General features: G+C 36.0%; 2 protein-coding genes across 10 annotated transcripts in view; one reads left to right on the top strand and one right to left on the bottom strand.

The window, feature by feature from the left end:
* ulk4 (unc-51 like kinase 4) overlaps window positions 1-11,155 on the bottom strand; it is a 231,409-nt gene extending 220,254 nt beyond the window's left edge. For 2 of the 6 annotated variants that reach the window (XM_077207698.1, XM_077207725.1), the window contains exons 1-12: window positions 10,906-11,155; window positions 10,679-10,816; window positions 10,490-10,589; window positions 10,211-10,350; window positions 7,822-7,978; window positions 7,612-7,728; window positions 6,884-6,967; window positions 6,715-6,790; window positions 4,975-5,079; window positions 3,210-3,307; window positions 2,539-2,608; window positions 1,852-1,912 (exon numbers count right to left, since the gene is read on the bottom strand). In XM_077207698.1, coding sequence (XP_077063813.1) covers window positions 1,852-1,912; window positions 2,539-2,608; window positions 3,210-3,307; window positions 4,975-5,079; window positions 6,715-6,790; window positions 6,884-6,967; window positions 7,612-7,728; window positions 7,822-7,978; window positions 10,211-10,350; window positions 10,490-10,589; window positions 10,679-10,816 — 1,146 coding nt within the window. In that variant the 5' untranslated portion in view covers window positions 10,906-11,155. Of the gene's footprint in view, window positions 1-1,851; window positions 1,913-2,538; window positions 2,609-3,209; window positions 3,308-4,974; window positions 5,080-6,714; window positions 6,791-6,883; window positions 6,968-7,611; window positions 7,729-7,821; window positions 8,006-10,210; window positions 10,351-10,489; window positions 10,590-10,678; window positions 10,817-10,905 lie in introns of those variants that run through there. The other 4 variants (XM_077207715.1, XM_077207734.1, XM_077207707.1 and 1 more) reach the window with 3 other exon arrangements.
* A 762-nt stretch (window positions 11,156-11,917) lies between these two features.
* trak1a (trafficking protein, kinesin binding 1a) overlaps window positions 11,918-21,569 on the top strand; it is an 80,675-nt gene continuing 71,023 nt past the window's right edge. Inside the window, exons 1-2 of one of the 4 annotated variants that reach the window (XM_077207805.1) lie at window positions 11,928-12,257; window positions 12,424-12,454. The gene's annotated coding sequence lies outside the window, so the exon portion shown is untranslated. Of the gene's footprint in view, window positions 12,455-16,241; window positions 16,321-21,569 lie in introns of all 4 variants that reach the window. The other 3 variants (XM_077207787.1, XM_077207777.1, XM_077207813.1) reach the window with 3 other exon arrangements.

Genomic DNA, 21,569 nt, shown 5'->3' with positions numbered 1-21,569 from the left:
TTTTGGCTTTAATACGATTTTCCCAATAAATAGGCAAGAATAAATCTGGCATCCTCTATGATTCCTGTTCTTTCCGACAACAAAGCACCTGAATGCAACACGCTCGTAATTATGACTTCAGAAGTGGAAAGTAGGACATTTCCGATAACACGTGAAGGCAGCATAAGCTCTGCAGGATTGCACACCCTTAAAGTGGGTATAACTATGGCTGCATCTCAATCAGCAGCTCCCTAGCTTCCTACTGTAGGTCATGAACCAGTATATCATGTACACAAATTCATACACTGGTAAGGACAGAAAGGACACTGGCTCACTTCACATTGGGAGACTGATGATGGCGACATGACAACGTCCTCATTGTACATCATCACTACTGGCATTTATGAACAACGGCAGAGCTGATACCTTTACTATATTGTTGATATATTATTATTATACTATATTATTGTATGTTATTTTAAGTACATTATGATAAATACTTTGCTTTTTACATATACAGTTTGTGCAACATATTAGCCATAAATAAATTATAAATGCTAGCTAGATTATGTTAATTACATGTTTAGCGATGTATGTTTATGATGACATGTAATTCAATAATGGTTTGTATTTTAAAAACATCTATCACGCCCCACTGTGTAGTGAGTTGCATCATGTAATTTATGTTTCACACTTTAGAACTTCTTTTAAGGGAACATAGTGAGCATCAATGTTCCCTTGTTTTCATGGTGCACTGTGGGACTTTTTAGGGAGCAAACATTTCAGTGCACTGAAAGGATTTTGCGATTGAGACAGCCCTTAAAGGGTTAGTTCACCCAAAAATGAAAATTCTGTCAGTATTTACTCTTCCTAGTGTTGTTTCAACCCCGTAAGTCTTTCGTTCATCTTCGGATTACAAATGAAGATATTTCTGATGAAATCTGAGAGCTGTCTCACTCCTTCATAGGCTGCTAGGTAATTTCCTTCTGCCGGCCCAGAAAAGTTAGTAAAGACATCGTTAAAATAGTCCAAGTGACTACAGTGGCTCAACTATTCATTTTCTTCGTGTGGGCCTCTGACGTGAGTTCACGAGAGCGCCACGACGCATGCACAAGAACTAAGAAAATCATGAGGGTGAGTAATTACTGACAGAATTTTCAATTTTGGGTGAACTAACCCTTTAAAATGTCCGACTCTCTGATCGTCCTGACTACTGAACTAGGGAGCTGATTGAGAAACACCCAATATAGACGGAACACCTATGGATGTCCCATTTCAGGAAACACACCATTTTAAATATGACTGTTATTCCTTGTAAGGCGTGATTTATTGTACGTTTTTTTCTTATTTTTGAATTTAATTTTCTGAAATTAGGGAACAGCCTCAATTTATGTGACCTCCGGAAGTTCAAGCTTTGAAATGAGACAGCAGATGTGCTAGTTGCAAATGGTAATGTTAAATATATCCAGTAGATGGTGCTGTGCTATAACAAAACATATCGTATGCAAGCCTGAGGTTAACTGTTGAACAAGCATAAGGAATAAATAGCTCAGCTTTCCACTGTGATGTTTTGTTGAGCATTTTTAGTATGGACTGTGGGACATGTACAGAGGACACAAAAACACTTCACAAAAATAAATTTGCCAATATTTGAACACGTACTTGGACACATTCTGGATGTCAAACACTAGGGGGGATAGGGATCTGACTCCATACATCCACTATAAATTACAGTGGGACTACTTTGTTCAAAGCCATTGCAAATCTTTTTGGGAAACGTTTTGGGAAAAGCTAGCATCGTTTTCTGAAGATGCCACTTGCTTTGTTGCTTTGTTTTGGAGGGCAACTGTATGGTTATGCTTGTGAACTCACTTGAATTCCAGGCCGATTGTCTTCCATCTCTCTAGAGCTTGTTCTGGGAGTTGGTCTGGAGCTGTTTGATCAGAGACACAAAACAACTGAAAGATACAGGAATATCCTGATACTAGCATTGAACACCCCTCATGACATAAAACAATATCAAAAGTACACACAATGTACACACAATGTCTCATGATCTTAAAACCCTTTCATGTTTGAAATTAGTTTTGTAGATATATGTATATTGTGCTTACATATATATTTCTTTACAAAACTAAAAGTTTCATTTTATTTACATCTTTACAAAACTAAAAGTTTCATTTTATTTACATTTTTAACGGAGTTAGACCATATGCAGAGAAGGAAAAGCGGATGAAAACTGTCCAGCATAGATGTATTTATTTAAAATAAAAGAAACAAATATTTATTTTTTGTTCTTTTTAAATAATGAAATACATTTTTATTTGTTTAACACTTTTATTTGCCCACTGCATTTAAAATACTTTTTATTTATTGAATTTTTTTGGTAGCTGCACGTTAAAAGTAAGAGACTAAAATGTTCTGATTTTAATATATGTTAATGTTTACAAATTGGTCCAAAAAACACAGAAGTATTCAAATCTACATGTTAAAGTGTTTATGAATGATTGTGAGTTCAGAGAGATATAAATGAAGATACAGGAGAGTGATTTGATGTACCTGAGAAGGAAAATCGCCTCTTTGGAATCAATGTCCAGCGCAGACTTTGGTCTAAACTCAATCACATTATCTATGATGCAAAAACATCACAAAGAAAAGGTGATGCAAAAAGTAATGATGAAAACAATGTCTTCCTCCTTGTAAGACAATCTAGAAAAACAAATGAAGACCCAAGGAAATCATCTGTATGGCAGGCTATTTAACAGTCATGTGATTTTTTGGCAATTTATTGAATTATAGTGTTTGTTAACACTGTAAAAGATCTGTAAACAGGAAGAAGTTTTTTTTTTCCTTGGAATACAGCTCTACTGTTCTAAATAAAGCCCATTTTTTCAGATTAAGTTTTAACAATGTACAGTACAGCAAAAAAAAAAAAGGGATTCAATTGATTCACGTTTACATAAGCTCACTCTTCTGTCATGTAGTACCCCTCTGTTAATATGCAGTGGAGGTATAAGCCAGCAGTAATCTAATCCTTAAATGTACAGATGTGTGTGTTATTTAATACTGAACATAAATATCATTTGTACAGCAATGCAAACTGAACATGAGTTGTACATGCTCACACATCTGTACGTGCTTGGCGACCCCACATGCACAGAGCATAGGCATAAAATGCACAGGCCCTACGCTGTGGCAGAACGTGCTGACTCTCATGTCTGCTGCATTACCTAATGTGAAGGACTTGCTGAGGTTTGGGCTGGCTGGGTCAGCAGATGCTGTCTGTGACTCCTCTGCTGTCTGAGAAACCAAAGGGGCCAAATGCAGGCTGAAACACACACACACACGCACACAATCAATCAATTGGAGAAGACAATAGACAAATGTAAAAATGGATGGGTCATATTTTATATTTTTAAGTTTTTGTTTTTTTTAGAACTGATATTATTAACAATTATGTTTGTAACTGTTTATGATGATCAGGTGTGAATTATGTATTCAGTCAGTGAGCTTTATTAGTTACAAATGGATCTTTACGTGGATTGGTCATGTGATCTTTAAATGGGATTGAGTTTGAATAGTATATGCCTTATAAAGGTCGTGAGACCAAAACGTTGCGAATAAAATTGAAACTCATTTGCAAGTACTGATAGTGTGCCTCTGTACTGATAGACGGAACTGATAGTTCCTTGTTTTTTGTAGATTGTTTGACCTACTTATTTGGTCTTTTTATCCCACACACCTATCACCTGCAGGTGTGCGATGGTGTTTGCCAATTAAAAACATTTATTAAAAAATTAAATTACTGTGATGGCAAAACTGAAGTGTCACATGATCCTTCAGAAATCATTCTTATATCCTGTTTTGGTGCTCAAGTAACATTTCTTATTATATATGTGGACTTGTGGTTGAATCACAATGGTCTTTGTTTTGGCCCACTCACAGCAGCTGACACCAGCTCAGATCACAATCACAGCCCAAAGTCAGCACCACTCCACACTTACACACTTCATCAGATCTGCTGGAGCTAATACGTTTAACCTGGTTGTATCTATAACCTACTTATAATGGTTAAACCCAACTGCTTTGTCTTAAAACATCTACATGCACAAATGAAGTCTTCATTTCCTGACCTGACCTATATTTACACTTGGCCAATAACTTCTGATTCTTCTTAGTTAATAGCAACAAAATCACAAACACATGTACATAACTGTTCTGGACTCATAAACCAAATGACTTAGGAACAAATGAAATAGATGTGGTGTGTTTTCAGTGAAAGAAGCGCCAATACTACTGAAAAAAGCTTTTAATAATGGGACAAAGGCTTATGTGTAAGGCATTGTGTTAAACACACAGGCAGTGTATGAAGTGTGCCACAGGGCTGTTTGCCCACTCACTGCATCAATACTAGACTGAGAGCTTCTGTGCACAAGATGATCTATAGAGCCATATTCAAACACCAGACTCTTTAAAGTCAGCATGAAATGGAAGTTGCAATAGTCTTTTTTCCCTATTGTGACTTAAATCCTATTGAAAGGGCTTCTCGAATAAAAATTTAGGGCGGGACTTGATTTTGTCCATCGGGAATTGATCGTTGCGGTTTGCTATTGGTCTATCTCACGTGAGTGACAGGTTGCCCCGCCCTCGTGCCAGTAAACACTTTATCAGAGAATACGTAGATGTTTTTGCATGAGGGAAGGGAAGTTATTTTGATTCAAGATTACAAGAGCAAATGATTTTGTTTTTTTAAATAATGATGTGCACGGATAAATCATTGATAGTAAATACTGCGATATTCGATTAAAAAAAAAGAATCGTCAATTTTGATTTCATGTGACTTTAAGGGCTTTTGGCATGGGTCACAAGTACAGTAAAGTGGGTGTCAGTGACTGTAGTCAGTAACTCCTCGATTGGCTTAATAAAGAACGTAATACTTAACAGAACAATTTCAAGAGCACCACAATAGATATTTGGCACTAATGTCAAATATACCTGGATATCAGCGAGACGTCATCCTGCCCTTTTCCCATAGTGATGTGTGCCCCTGAAAACACTTCCCTCCAGAACGGTTGAGCTAGTAAAAGGTCCCAGCTTAACCTACAGATGACAGTAATTTAGGAGATTCACAGATGAACACTGAAGCTAGAATGTTAATGTAATGTGACAGGTTCAATGGTGTGGAAAGAGTAAATGCTTTTATTCCTGGTACTCTAAGCAAATGTCCAAGATTATGAATTGCATTATTTATTTGAAAGTAAAGAACTGAAAGAACGATTCGTGTCTATCATTGTATCCATCTCATATTCATAAGTATTTAGTTAAGTGATTAATAATAAAAAATAATAATTAGTAGGCATGCTCTGATCAGGATTTTTGCAGCCGATACCGATAGCCGATTTCTTGTCATGGTGATCGGCCGATACCGATCCCGATACCGATGCTTAATATACTTAATATAAGACAAAGATAAATACAAACAAAAAGGAGCAGTCTGATGCAGCCCACAAGGTTAAATTAAACATTGTCCAATAGTAAACTTTGGAGGACAACATAAACATTAAATCACCTAAAATAGAGAAGTCTGATGTAACTTAAACCTTATCCAATACTAGTCTGAACAGGACAAAAATTAAATAAATAAATAGTTTAAACTCCTAAAAGAACAAATTGGAGTAGTTCGATGCTACTCATTAGAAGGGATGGGCATTTCAAGCAAAAATAATATTCGAAGATGGCTGGGTATTATTCGAAAATCGCACCCCTCCCTGTTATGCACGCACACATGCATGTATAGGCCACACAAGTGAGAAAAGCGGAATGGTCTGACGTTTAAATATAACTTAAAAAATTTAAATATTTCATATTTGTTTTATATAATATAATGTTCTTTTTTTAATTTCATCTATGTTGATTATATGAAAAAGGAACCACATGAGATGAGAAATATAGGATCATAAGATGCCCAATATATCAGGAGACATTTGGAGTGGGTCAGACATGATTTTGACCACTTAATTAAGTTTTGTTTTGTAGAAAGCCTTTCTTTAAAATGAATTTCATTTTGTAAAAACTGTATCTTAATTTCAATCAATGTTTCATCAACCAATTGGCTGGATTTAATAAATAAGAAGCGAAATATAGCAGACAATATAGGATACGGAGGCGCCCGCGTGTGAACTGGAGCGCGTCTCATAAATGAACCGATCAACTCAGTGTATAAATGACTTGCCTCACAGACCTGGTAACGTATAGAATTCTTGAAATGCTTTAAAAAAAAAATTCAAATCGATAAGAAATGGGCTACTCTCTGCTTATTTAGGCTAATCCGTACGAAGTGTGCATTTCTCTCTATAGCCGCGTACACTACTGCGAAGATGGCGTCAACATCGCCAACTGTATCTTTGCAGCCAGAAAACACAAGTTTATTAATAAACAATTCAAATGTACCATGCTGGTTAAACATTACTTTTGTCGGTTCTTTGTGGCAAGCTTTATGCATGCGCTTGATATGCGGAATATGCAATATTACGATAATGCTCATTATGGTTTAGTATTTTCTCCCATATATATTTAAGTAATTAAATTGATATAAATATGCGATTAGACTAATGGCTTAAATGAACTACTACTAGTCAACTAGAAAAAAAAACTTTAGTCGTGCACGGGCAGCCCAATTTATTTCACATATTTCCTAACCAGCGCGTCACAACAAAGTTAAAATAAATACTGTACCTTTTCGCTGGGTCTTTCTGAAGTAAACCCATGACTAGCCTCTCAAACTCTACACTGGGCTGTGAGAAAGCAGGTTCTTAAAAAGAAAATAGATGTCATTGCATGTGTCAAAATGAACACTTAAAAAGAACAATATAAAGTACAATATGTTAAAGGTGAGGTGTCAAACCTTTTTGTCTTAGGGGTGGAGGATCTTCATTTAAAATTAGATCAACTAGACCGGTCATACTCTCAGAGACAAAGGAAGGTTTTCCTAGGAAACAAAGGGAAAATGAGACAGAACACTTTACTTGAAACCTTTGATTATAATGTATTATAGTTGTTCAAAATGTAAATTGTAATGCATTATATATTTTCATAAATACTTGTAAACAAAGTTAAAATGCGTCATAATATTTGCAGATTCCTTGTTACACCTGAAATGTGTTGCTTGTCATGTGTTACATTGAATAGATCTGTAATCTAATTAGAACTGATTTATTTGTGCTGTTGTTTGAAATGTGTTTATTGTTCTTATTTATTACTGTCTTTTTACTTGTTTTTTTAATGAAAAATGTTGCATTGAAGAAAAGTAGATTTTTGTTGGTCTATGCTGTCAATTATAGTTCTTTGAAAGAAAATCAGAATCGGCAAAAATCGGTATCGGCCGGACACACTTCGGAAATCAGAATCGGCCAAGAAAATTGCAATAAGTGCATCTCTACATTACAATTATTCATGATATCATACAATGATACAAAATTGCAAGGTGCATTAGATAATAGGCATAATCAATGTATTGAAAATAATGCATTGTACTGTACATAAAGGCTTTAAGTAAAGTGCTACTAAAAACTACACAGCAAAATAATGTCTAGTCAAATTCATAGGCTAAGATGAAATGGTAAAATGTGTAACCTGTGAACATTTCATAAAGGATGCAGCCTAACGCCCACAGGTCACTGCAGACACTGGAGTCTGCTCCTCTCAACACCTCCGGAGCGCAATACACAGGAGAGCCTGCCAGAGCAACATCTTAGAATACATCATACAAGTGAACAGTGAAGATAAGACAGACAGACACATACTGTATAGTATATGAACAGTGAAAGGAGTCCTGCTGCTGACCTTTAATTCTGTTCTGGATGTTTTGTGGAGACATACAGTCTCCAGATCCTGTCTCCTCTGCCATCACAAGAGAGAAAAACTCCTCCAGACTTTCTCCTTCAGCTTTGGCCAGGCAGAAATTGGAGTACTTTAGAGTTCCTGGTCCATCCAACAAAATCTACATGAATACATAGTGACATATTAGCTTAGGTTCGAAAAAGAAAAAAATAATGCTTTAGTGTTTGTTTAAAGGAGCTGTATGTAAGAAATCTATTTCAATTAATCATAAAATGGCCCTGATATGTCACTAGACATTAAGAAGTCATGTTCATTTGAAATACTTATATCACTGACAACAGTAGTCCGGCCAGGATATTGTCATTTAAAAAGTGAAGTTGCAGCCCTCAACTGATGTTGATGTTGTCATGTTGTGTTTTGGTCTGATGCGCAACTCTCCACCTATCTACCAATCACAAAGTCAGTAGTGTTGCGGCATCCGGGTTGCCAGCCCTGGTAGTTACCACAGCTGCAGCTACAAATTTGTCGGAATCGGATAAAAAAAAATGTCTAAAGTTGCGAAACCAAAAAAAAAACTTGAATCGGAAATACTTCGTGACAAAGTCCGAAATAAAACAATGATCTGTATAGGAGATGCCTTTGAAAGATGGAGACGGCTGAAAACGGAGAAGAATTTGAAGACAGACGCAAACATTGCTAATTTTCTCCTGGACAGGTAACTATAAGATTCATCTATGTTTGGCTAACTTGTACTTGATGTAAATGGACATTTCAAATATTCATGACAGTCGAACAAAGTTATGCATGTTCGTGCAAAGTAACATTACGTTAGCTCCTATGGAGGAGGTGGGTCATCGAATTGAAAAGGTAAGGAATTGTTTGGGTAATATAAACTGCGAGTCGTCATTACTAACATTAGCAATGCATTATCAGAGCCCGTTGCTCTGTCATTATGATGAGACGCTCAGGAAAACAACATTAGCACGCCCATTATTGTTTATCATGCAAGTTCTACAGGCAAAAATAATAGAATGACACGTAAGCTTTCACATCACATATTTTAGCGTTATGGACGTGTACTGCAGGGTTAGTTAAAAACCGCTCTGCAGTAATTTGAAAGTGATTGCAGTACCAGTTTTGGCCACAATCTTACATACGGCTCCTATAAATGAGCAGTTATTTTATTTATTTACTTAGCACCTTTTAACTTCAACATTGCTTGTAGGAAAAACAAACTTAAGAAACCAAAACAAAACTTTAAAACAAACATTTTTATAAGGAAAAGATCATGATCACATGTGGTGCATTCTAAAGGGGATAAATAAATAATATAAAACAGCAGAAAAGATTGGTATCATATAGAGTGTGGTTTTAATGGGTAGAACATTTTATTAAATCCGGCATGAAATAGATATCGCTATTGTGGCGTAAATTCGAGTGAAGAGTCTTCTCGAACGAGAAAAAAAAAGTAGGGCGGGAGTCGCGGGACTTGATTTTGTCCATCTGGATTTGATTGAACGCTGTGGTTTGTTATGTGCTGTGATCTCATGTGAGTGACAGGTTGGAGGGGAGCGTTTATTGTCCTGCACGTCATTTGAGAAGAGATGTTGTTGCGAGTGGGAGAGGGAACATGAATTAAAAACATTTAAAAGTGCTTAGCGTTAAAGGGATAGTTCACCCCAAAATGAAAATTGTATTAATTGAATGAAAAATTACTCGCCCTCATGTCGTTCCAGACGGCCGTTCATTTTCGGAACACAGAGTTTTTTTTTAATTAAATCTGAGATCTTTCTGTCACTCCATTGACAGCTACGCAACTGACACTTTGATGCTTCAAAAAGTTCATAAACAGATCATAAAACTAATCCATATGAATTCAGCGGTTTAGTCCAAATTAAAGAGGCAAGATCGCTTTATACTGTATGATGAACAGATTGAATTTAGTCTTGTATCCACATAAACCACATTCATCAACTCACACATCAGTTGTGGTCAAGAGAAGCTCAAGCATGTTTCCCTTGATATGTAAGAACCAATGAGGTTCATTCTCATGTTGCCCAGCACGTTTGAGTTTCAGCAAGCGGTTTGTTCTCGCGCATCAAGCAGGATCGGTTGAGCTTATGTTTATGTTCTCTGATCAATGTTTAAATGTGAATAAAAGCCTAAATTCAGTCTGTTCATCGTATAAAGTGACCAAGTATCTTCAGAAAATTTGGACTAATCCGCTTTTTTGGGTGAACAATCCCTTTAAGTTTCACCACCACCACCAGTAAAAACCTAGAAGCAGCCCACTGTAAAACTCTGTTTAGGGTGTAATATGACACCTCACATACCTAGCTCAGGATAGACATATATTACAATTGCTTGGCTAACAGGTGTGTGATGCATATACCTTTGCAGGTGTGAGATCCGAGACAACAATGCCAGAGTCGTGGATGTATTTAAGACCTTTTATCAGGTCAATGGAAAACTCTCGCACTACATCCTCAGACAAGCTCTCATCTTGAGCGATCAGTGCTGCCAGGGATCCACCTAGAAGAAGAAAAAAATTACAGTCAAAAAAATTGACCAAAACATAAGCATTAGATTGCAAAACCTTGAAAAGCAAAAAACAGGATTAGAGCAGACTTAGTAACGTTACACTGGTAAACGTCTAGGTCTAAGATCTCACCTGTGCACATCTCCACCACCAGCCACAGATGGTTGCTGGTCTCATACCATTCATAGAAAGAGACCACATTTTCATGCTTAATGTCATGGGCAAGTCTCACCTGTGGATATGATATGACATTTACCAAACACAAAATGTGCAAACTCATTGTTTAAAACAAATAGCTGAAGAAATATTGCGTTTGCATACATGGTTTGTTAATTCAGGTCTCTTGGATTTGTCACTGCAGATGATGGCCACGAAATGTATGCTGCCTTTCCTTCTCCCCTTATAAACAACTGATCTGGTACCTCTCCCGATCTCTTCATACAAAATAAAGTTCTCCATCTACGCACCGATGAAAAACATGAACATTAAAGCCAAAACAACCATCTAACCAGCTATTGTTTAGATGCATAATAATCACATAAACACACCTGCAGAGACTCACGTGAGATTGCGAGCTCGAGCTCACTGGCACTTCACAGTAAGTTACTAACTACAAACACAACTTTCTGACCAAACAGGCACTACAGAAAGTCAATAGTACACACACGGACCGATTAACACCATATTTAAAACATGTCCCGGTTCTTTTTGTAATATTTCTAACAATTTATTGGGGTTAAATACGGGTGTAGCTTTCTTTTGTAAGTTGTTCTTACGCGGGTTCGGCAACTGACAAACGGACACAAAATTTGAAGCGAAACTAACTCGCACGAGGGGGAGTCATCTCAGTCACAAGACCAAAGCGTTTAAAAATAGCAATTTAAATTATAATCCTATTATATAATTGCATTTTTAAAACTATAGAAATTGAAAAGGTATGTTAAAAAAATAACCGCATGCCTTTACTATCTGTTTTCAAATTTCTAATATTCCTACACCCCTACTACTGGAAGATCCCTCGTTGCTAGGATACAGAATAGGACGCACTGTTGCGTTTAGGAAACAGGTCCCACTGAGCATGCGCATCTACCAGAATCCGGTTACATTTCACCTTCTTCTTCTTCATCATCTTCTTCTTTTTTTTTTTTTTTTTTTTTTTTGTTAGTTTTTTTTTTTTAAATATTCAAATGTGTCCAATGTTTATTATATGATGTAACGATATACATTAATATTCGCTTTGTATTTTGAATTGGGTTATTGAGGAGCTGTGTAAAGTAACCTGTGTGTGTACAACACTCTATTCCTAGCTGTTCATTAATGTCTTACTAAAAGTTTGATTTTATTTCTTTACATTATATTTTATGTTGTATATTGCAGTTAAGTAACATTACTGACACTGCATCTGCATCTGTGTGTGTATGCAAAACAATCTAAGCAGACTTGCACTGTTTGATTACAAAGCGAACTAACAAAAACTGTCAAACATGCTGTCTTTAACACGTAGTTGTGAAACAGTTGCAAAAGCTCGGAGGATGGGGAGTGGCGTCACGCTCTCAGAGAGAGAGAGAGAGAGAGAGAGAGTGAGAGAGAGAGAGAGAGAGAGAGAGAGAGAGAGAGAGATCAGTGTTGTATGACTGGGGCGGAGAGCGTGTAGCAGCGTGTGATACCGGCTTTTCGGATGAGATTCTGGGCATCATAACGTCCTTATTATTGGGAAGAGCACATCTTCTTTATTCATTATCTTTTTTATTGGTTGTTCTTTCGCCCAGAGAGCTTCGTTGAGGGGAATTACAGATGCTCAGATCTAAAAGGACAGAAAAACCAAAGTGAGCAGGATCGCTGTGCTACTTTTCATACAGCAGGTCCATTGAAAGGGAGCCGGGGATCACTTTGTTTTCGGGTAATTACGAAATAATGTCCTCTACGTCGTAACAAGTTTGCCGATTAAATAGCCTAGGCCTATTTGGTTTGACTACTATAGCTAGTTCTAAAAAAAAAAAAAAACAGGATTGTCTTCAACGACTTTTCAAGTAAACCTGCATCTGATCTGGACTATTTTGTATTAGTTTTGCCTAAAGGACAGCCTTCATTCGAATGGTAAGATTATATACACACACACACAAGCACACACAACATCATCACCTTTGATCGTCTAAATATAGCTGTTGTGTATGTATGCTGTCTATTATCCTACACCTGACTGTGTCCCGAAATCTAGTGAGCTAGCCAGACAGCTGACTGGAACGCGCATATCCAAAAGGGCTGCACGCGTTGATCATCTCTAGGCTATGACTTCATGTCCAGCAAACTTCAGCAAGCAACTTTTAATTAACTCTCACTACAGCCAAAGCAGATTATGGAATCTGATTACAGCAATCTCATTCCTTTAATAGGCCTATACTCTTCAGATTTGATTTTATTAATGTTAGAGCAGCTTGTGTTCAAACTGTTCATACTTGACCTTTCACTGTAAATAAATTATATGATCTATAATTTGACAACATTTTACATTGCTTTAACTCATCAGAATAAGTTAAGCAATTTTTTAAAATGTTATGTTATACAAGATTCAACTCAGTTGTTAAGTCAGTTTAATGTAATTTAAGTTGAAATGACTTAAACATCCAAGTTGATTATACTTAAAAATTTAAGGCAGCAACTTTTTTTACAGTGTAAAAGACTGACAAGCAGCAATACTTGACTATAAGTAATATTTGTCTATTTTCTTTAGTTCTGAGCCAACATTTGCTGGTTCTTGAGAGTATATCAAGTTAACCTCATCAGATGGAGAAAGTGAGAGTGATACACTTTACAAGCAGATGGTGTAAAGTTCATCTGACCCCCTGGTCCTACTATTTTAGTGACGATATCACACAAGTCATGTGCCCATCAGGACAGGGTTACTGGCAAAAATAAACATGATGAATCGTAAGAGGTGAAACTCTGGTTTACTTACCCCCAAGAGTCCCCAAGTAGGTTATTACCATAAGTATGAATATTTTCAAATGTAATGTTTTTCTCTCTACAGTAACATGCTTAAGTTTATTTGCAAGTGAATGATCCAAAATCATCTGACGTCATCTTGTAGGAATTCCATTGATTTATAATGTTAAAAGCTGAATATGATGAATACTTGACAAAACCTGGTGATTGTATTAGCTGCATGTCTCATGAAATATCAAGTTACTTTCACAGCTGGCTGTGTCCCAGATTCTGCTGATCAGATTTATTTAACCTAGATCATGACATATTCACAGCAGTGCTCCTGTAAGGGGTCGTAATGTTCAATGGAGGATCATGTAGAAATGTGAAGTGAAACAGAAAGTGTGTGACTTTTAATCCAATAACGATTTACAATCCTCATGTTGCATAATAGCATCATATGCCCAAATATAAGCATGTCTGTTTCGAAGTCATCTGAATCGTAGCAGCTGGGTCATCACTAGAGACCAAGAAAGCAAACAGAGAGAGAGAGAGAGACATGAGCACACTTTTTCCTCAAGGGTTATTTGTTTCTGCATGTGTGGTTTGCTTTCATGAGCACGTGTGCTTGAGTTCATGCTGTAACGGCTGAGATGGGTTACGTTGAGTCGTATGTCCACTCAATAACTAGCTGCCCGGGTAGTGGTGTATCTGCAGGTGCTTGGCTTTTTTCTTAACTTACCCTTGGTAATATTAGACTGACAGAAAGAGGTGTCTTTATCTTTTTTCTATTCCTCGTATGGTGGTTGCTTTTGTCTTCTCTTATTATTATGTTTGTTTTCTTCTTTTTTGTATGATGATGGTATTCACTGTAAACCCTAATAAGCTAAGTCAACTTAAATGATTTGAGGAAACTCATTCCCCAGTTTAATTAATGTAATGGTGTCTAACACACCTTATTGTATCAATACAATCAATCTAATGTGGTCTTCCCACTGAATTAATCAAGTACATATAACTTAAAACACAAGTATACCTTAAAGGTTAGTTCACTAATGAATATTCTGTCATCAATTACTAACCCTCATTTCATTCCAAACCAATGAGACTTTTGTTTATCTTTGGGACATAAGTGAAGTTATTATTTTTAATGAAATCTGAGAGATTTCTGTCCTTCTATTAAAAGGAAACATTTACACAAAGATATACTAAAAACGGAATAGTTTTTCCTTTGTGTTTTTCATACAGATAATACATTGTCAAAATGATCCCCATTTAGATCCATGTATTATTCTGCCAGGCCAGTAGTTGGCGATGTAAAGAAACACTATGCATAGATGCAACACATAATACGTGTGCACATGACGTCAGCATTTCACAATTTCGCGTTTTTGAAGTTTACACCGAGGCCATAACAGTATAGTTTTCAAAAAAACTTGCACTTTGAAACCTGTTTTCAAAAGTTGGCATTTTCAGGCCCCCAAAACTCTGTTGTCGTGTAAATTAACAGCCGAAATGCTTAAAAAGTTTTAAATTTTTCAGTGGAAAACTGTGTAAACGGCCCCAGTCTACTCGCCCAAAACTCTGATGCTTCAAATTAAACGTTCATAAAGAGATTGTAAAAGAAATCCATATTTATAAATCAAGCATTTTAATCTGTCTTCTGAAAAGACATAATCAATGTATATGATGAACAGATTTAATTTAGGCTTTTATTCACGGATAATCATTGATCAGCTAACAGAATTCAGATTCGGTAATTGGAAGCTATAGCACAAACAAGAGTTTGGAGTGACATGAGGTTGAGTAATTGATGACAAAATGTTCATTTTTGGGGGAGCTATCCCTTTACTACTTTCTTATTGCTTCACATCAACAGCTTTATTAAGGTGGATTTAACAGCATATTAACCATATTTTATCAGTAAACAAAATACAGTTATACACATTTGAAACCTACAGTTCTAGAGTTCCCTATATCTTTTAAAGTATACCTTTGAGTTATATATGTATATTTGGGATGCACAAATATAACAATTTTACTGATTCAGATGGAGCCAATAAATAATTATGTTGTGACCAATAACCATTAAATACAAAAAGTGAACTTGGTCATCTGACATTGTGGAAAAAAGGATTGCCTACTATTCACTTTGAGGTTTGCTGAAGTTTACATGTGAGAGTGCTATTAAATATATTAGTGATTTTAAAGATAATGTAACTTAAGATGTTGGTAAAGGTGATCTATATTTATATCTAAGTACAATTATATATCGAATACTGGCCGAAACTGATACTAATTCATTTGTTTGCCCAATTGCAGACACATCAAATAGCCTACATCATACGCATTTTTTGATGTCTATGATTCTTGAATTACGAGACATTATAGAATTATCCATAACCTGTTTAATGGATAGACATCTACATTTTTAATAATGAGTTGCTTTTTACTAGTCAATATAACTAGAAGCTTGCTGCTGTCTGATCAGGGCTTTTTAAAGGCCACCTTTAAATGCACTCAATTGATTTTTCTTAAAGAGTTTTTCTGGGGGCACTTTGTTGTCTTTCTTTTGGTTGTAATCTCAATCCAAAGGGAACTGAGTTAAGAGTTCCTCTGTGTGCGCTTAGACCTCTTCCACTATATACCATCTGTGTTGTCATCACATGATAAGATGCAGGATATTGAATTTGGGTTATGTGTAATCTTGTTATATTTGTGGCTTTCCGAGCATCACATTTTTTGGGGTCTGTTTTATATTTCAGTATCAAGATTTGTCCAATTGTAGTTCTCATCCGCACACTCGTACACCAGAGCTCAGTTTAAAGGAATGTATTTTCAGCTTAATCAAAACAGATAGGCCTAATGTATAAACTCAGTCGATTCTTTTTGGAAGTGGCATAGCTGCAAAAATACAGCCATGTGCTATTAATAGAGCTTATTTCCTGTTTCTTGTTCTTAGCACTTCTCAGACAATTTGAAGAGTTTTAGTCGAAGAACCAGAGAATACCCACATACTGCACTACCATTCAAAATTTGCGGTCGGTAAGATTTTTTTAAAGTTATTATTCAGCAGCGGTGCATTACATTGATCAAAAGTGACAGTAAATAATTTACAATATTACAAAAGATTTCTATTTGAAATAAATGTGGTTCTTTAGAACTTTCTATTCATAAAAGAATCCTGAAAAAAACGAAAATCAGCATTTCCACAAAAATATTTAGCAGCACAACTGTTTTAAACATTGATAATAATCAGAAATGTTTCTCGAGCAACAAATCAGTATATTAGAATGATTTCTGAAGGATCATGTGACACCGAAGACTGCAGTAATGATGCTGAAAAATTCAGCTTTGCCATCACAGGAATAAATTGCAATTTAAGGTATATTAAAATAGAAAACAGTTATTCAACATTTTTACAATATTTCACAATATTACGGTTTTTACTTTTACTTTCAGAAACATTTAAAAATCTTATTGATCCTACACTCTTGAACGGTAGCCTACAAGGATTCATCCTGGGGTTGTTTTTTTTTGTTTTTGTTTTTTTATACATAGTTGAAGGTTGAGTAGACATATGTAGAGCCTGGCTACATCTATCTCAAGATTATTTTTTTTATGTTTTAAAATTGCTATTAAGTTTCCTTATAAGGTATTTGGATTTCTAAGGGTGTTTACGCGACAACAATGTACTAAAAACTGAAATGTTCCTTTGTTTTTCCGCGTACAGGCGACAACTTTGTCAAACCGATCCCTGTTCACACGGATTTACGAAAACAATTAAAAACCCTGTTTTCTGCTGCCAGGCCAGTAGTTGGCGACATCACTTTGTAACAGGGTTTCTGCCGGGTCTTAAAAAGTCTAAAAAAGTCTAAAATAAGTATTGTGTTCTAGGTCTTAAATCATTTTAAATAGGTCTTAATTTTCCTACGTCCATGTAAATCTCATTGAAATGCTCCTGTAGCGCTTTGGAATGTTTTTTTATTTTATATTCCGTGGTGTTGTAGTTCCTTATTTCGCTAGTCCAAATATAATTCGCTGTATTATGACTACAAAATAGACCAACATGCAACAGCCGCTTAGATTTGAGCTTTCGTGTTATTGGCGCGTCTCTCAGATACCACACAACGGCTCTGCCACAGACAGACGTACAACGGATTTTATTCAGCTATGGGGAAGTGCAAATTTGGCGATACTTCAATTTTGTGCTTGGTTAAAGCCAGTTGCAAACAAAGCATTTGAAGCCTACTGCTTTTTATGCAAGAAAGCTACTAAATTGGGAAAGTTGGGTATACGAGCACTGGAGCCTCATTCAAAAAGTGAAAAACATCTAACTGCTGTGAAGGGTCTCCAGCAAACGACAGCCATCAGCCAGTTCTTGCAAGTATCTGGCGGCTCCAGCACTACTTATACACTGCCTAGGCTAGGCCCACACAGTAGCTCCGCAACTCCCGCAATCGACCTCCGTGTTGCTTTTGGATCAGAGCCAACACTGAAAGCGGAGGTGCTCTGGGTTTTCCACACGGTGACCAGACACCAGTCCTACAGTGCGAATAAGGAAATCGGGGATTTTCATTTTTTTTTTTATGTATAGGTCTTAAATTTCATTCATAATGGTCTAAAAAAGTCTTAAATTTGACTTTGTGAAACCTGCAGAAACCCTGTGTAAAGACACATTAATGCATCTATAGACTGAACACATAATATGCATGTGCATGACATCACCATTTACACAAATTCACGGAGACGATAACGGTGTTTTTTTTTTTTTACAAAATATGCAATTTGAAACCCGTTTTCAAAAGTTTACGTTTCCAGGCTCCCAATATGCCGTTGTTGTGTAAATGAACGACCAAAACCAGTTTTAGTTGAAAACAGTGTCAGGTAAATGGCTTCTAAGGTTATGTGACATATTTTTTGAATTCTAATCAGTTACTCTGGGTATATAATCTACAACAAACACTTATCTTTTTTCTATTTTTCCTTTAATCACCCAGATAAAACTAAAGAGAGACTTCAAACAGAGGCACATTCACAGATGATAATAGATCAATTAGATCAGTGATATGCTGAATAAATCAGGAATTTGTTTAGTCACGTAACCAAAACCCAGTCCGGTCCCTTTCAGTGGTCTCCAAGCAACCGTAATCCAATCAGAATATTCATTTTTTTCTGTAATAAGGCAGAGCCTCCTCATGTTTAGATTGACTGTCCTGTAAAGAATGAAGGATATAAGCATATCAGCCTTAAACGGACTAGAAGAGATGATGTTTCTAATAAGCTCTTTTCATGCTCTCCAAAGATCCGCTTTTGTGTTTAAACTCTGCTTCTCCGGATTCTTACCCAATCACAGAAACCCGGCAAAAATGACCTAACACAGTGTTCATGCCATCGCGCCTCTCTCTCTCTCTCTTTCTCTCTCAAGGCCTGAGTAGAAGCCAACAAAGGCTTGAGGAGGAGAGCTGAATTTTGCAAATATTTTCCACATCATTTGCTTGTTGAACCAGCATGCTTGGGAAAGTGAGTGGCAGAATTACAAGTTAAGGCAGCAAGTAGGGAAATTAATGTGACCAAGGTTAATAAGCAACAGTGAGTCCTATCTCTTTATCTTAAAGAGTGCTCCTTTGTGTGAGTTGTGAGGGTGTGGTGGGGGTAGGTCTTTCACCCCTGTCCCGTGGCCTCCTCCTCCTGAATGGCCCCTGCATTTAAAAACAGTGCCAGAAACATAATGGAAGGAAACTGCTTGTCCGAGACAGAGTTTGAGTTAGGTAAAGTTCTCTCTTTCTCTCTCTTGTTCAACTTTGTTGGAGCATTAATGCTTTTATAGCATTAGGGAAAAGCTAAGTTCATTCTGCTGTGAAGTGAACTGAGCAGACACTTTATTAATAGTTTATGGACATCTTTCTCCACATGGCTGGTGGATAATGTGTTTTTAAGGTCGAATGATATTCCCGAAACAGCCTTTTAGATTGTCTGTTAGGCAGATTATGGATTCCTGCTTGAGTTTCGGTTAAATTGATGTAAATTGAATATTGTTATAGGGTGAAACTCAGAAACCTATCAAGAATACACCCAAATCATATTTTAACCTAAAATCTTTTTTTTTTTTTCATAAAGACAATTAAATGAGGCATCCCTACCACTTATTACAACTATAATAAAAAAATAAAAAATCATTCTCATTAAAGCAGGTAAATTATGCTATTTATCATTTCATTTAAATGTAATTATATTAAATAACACAAACTTTTTTTTTGTATGTCATGGTTGTAATTGCTGTAACCATTTTATTACATCATTGTGAAAATCATTGTGACAAAGAAGGCAGAATGATTGTCATTATTGTACATTACTATAATCGTGTAAATAATGTCACAATTCAAACAGATCTTGATGATCCTAAAAATTGGTGTAATTTAATTTATAAGATATAGCCTATTAGAACAATTAAATGGGGCATTCCTGTGATTCTGTAATATTTCAATCCCACAGAAATTTTAAAGTGGTTGTTCACCTAAATGAAATGTTAAAAGCTTTTCACAATACTTTGCTATGTCAATTATGATGAATACAAATAATTATTGAGGCACTTCACTAAATCTTCACTCCCACATGTCTGAGGCACTTCACTAAATTTGTACTTTTGTAATTTGTACAGATTTATCAATCTGTAGATGTTACTTGGATAAATTTAAAAAAAAAAAATTTAAAAAAAAAATATATATATATATATATATATATATATATATATATATATATAATTTATTATTGCATGTCTTTGTATTTTTGAAATTATATTAATTGTATTTTTAAAATAATAATCGCTGTGCATTTGCATTCTGTAGTCAAAATATTCCATAATCCAACAGATGTTTAGAAATCAGACATGTGACTCCTGGGAATGTTTCATGAATTAGGATCTGAATGACATCATCAGCATCTGAAATTATAAAGTCTAAAACCTGAGAAAAACAGCCTAGTGCCTCCTAACATATTTTAGAGGAAACATTGAGCAGTTATGGAAGAGATTGTGCAGTCTATCGGTTGCCATGGGAACTAAAATTCCCACTCATAACACCAGCATGAGGCATTGTTTCTGATGTGTGATTCTGGTGAGTCAGCAGGTGTTTTGTTTTGAGTACACACACACACACGGCATAGAATTCTTTGATGTGTTTTTCATTTGCCTGCATCTGATCTTTATACCTGAGCTTTATAGACAGACAAGAGGTTAAAAGCGTTGAATATCCCTTTAGAACATGAGACGGCTCTGAGCTGAGTGCAAGAATGGTGTTGAATGGAGACCAAACCATTGGGGAGTTGTGGTGAATGTAGTCCATTACTCACACAATGACTGAATATCTTACGCTACAGCTGAAAGATGCCAAAATATGTGCTGAAAGTTGAGATTTCCTAATAGAACTGCTGGTATTAAATGGGTAAACTAATGAGTTTACAGGCCAAAAAGCAGCATGATATGAAGCATCACAAGCAGTGCAGGACATCATTTAGTATTGTAAGTCTGAGGTGAGAACAAAACTTGTCTGAAGGCTTTGTTCAATCCGGTTTATATTACAATACAAACATAATCTGTGTTCTTATTTCTATCTAAATGTGTCAGGTTTAAGGTCAGTAGGCTAAAAGTTGTAATGTCACAGCTGGCCTTCTTTTGTTTGGGTTGTAATCGGGATGTATTGGGATTATTTGTTTTTAAATAGGAGTGGGATTCTGGCTCAGTATCACCATCCTGATAATGGAAAACTGAGCAGAATTCTACCATGTGGTTTATTGCCAAAAACATAGTTTTGGTTTGGGTCGACCATATAGAACCTTATATGTGTTAGACATGTCTAATTTTACGCTGTAAAACTTTGGCAAAGGTGTTCTGACAGATTAAACGTACACCGTATGTGCATATTGGTAACATTTGTAAAAACAAATTTGGAATTAGTATTTTATGGTCACCACGGCTGCTCTTATTTGATCAAAAATACAGTATAAATCAGAATGGGCTGGCAGTATTAACCACGCACTTACCGTCAAATTAAGCATAAACCATTTCTCTTGTTTAACAGGTTAATTTTGTCATCATTTGCTCTATATCTAGCAAAGTAAACCAGCTGATTCTCACAAAACTGTATTTTTATTTATTTTATTTATTTTTTGGTTGGTAAATGTAGGCGTCTTTCCCAAAAAGTACACTTAGAGACTATGAGGCAAATTTTTAGTTAATCGCATTTGTTAACCAGTAACCATTACTCCAGTCTTAGTGTCACATGATACCTCA

This window comes from Siphateles boraxobius, unplaced genomic scaffold, assembly GCF_051911475.1.
Source record: "Siphateles boraxobius isolate OS27281-9 unplaced genomic scaffold, OSU_SipBor_1 12, whole genome shotgun sequence".
Taxonomy (NCBI): domain Eukaryota; kingdom Metazoa; phylum Chordata; class Actinopteri; order Cypriniformes; family Leuciscidae; genus Siphateles; species Siphateles boraxobius.
This window is presented reverse-complemented; position numbering and strand designations above follow the sequence as displayed.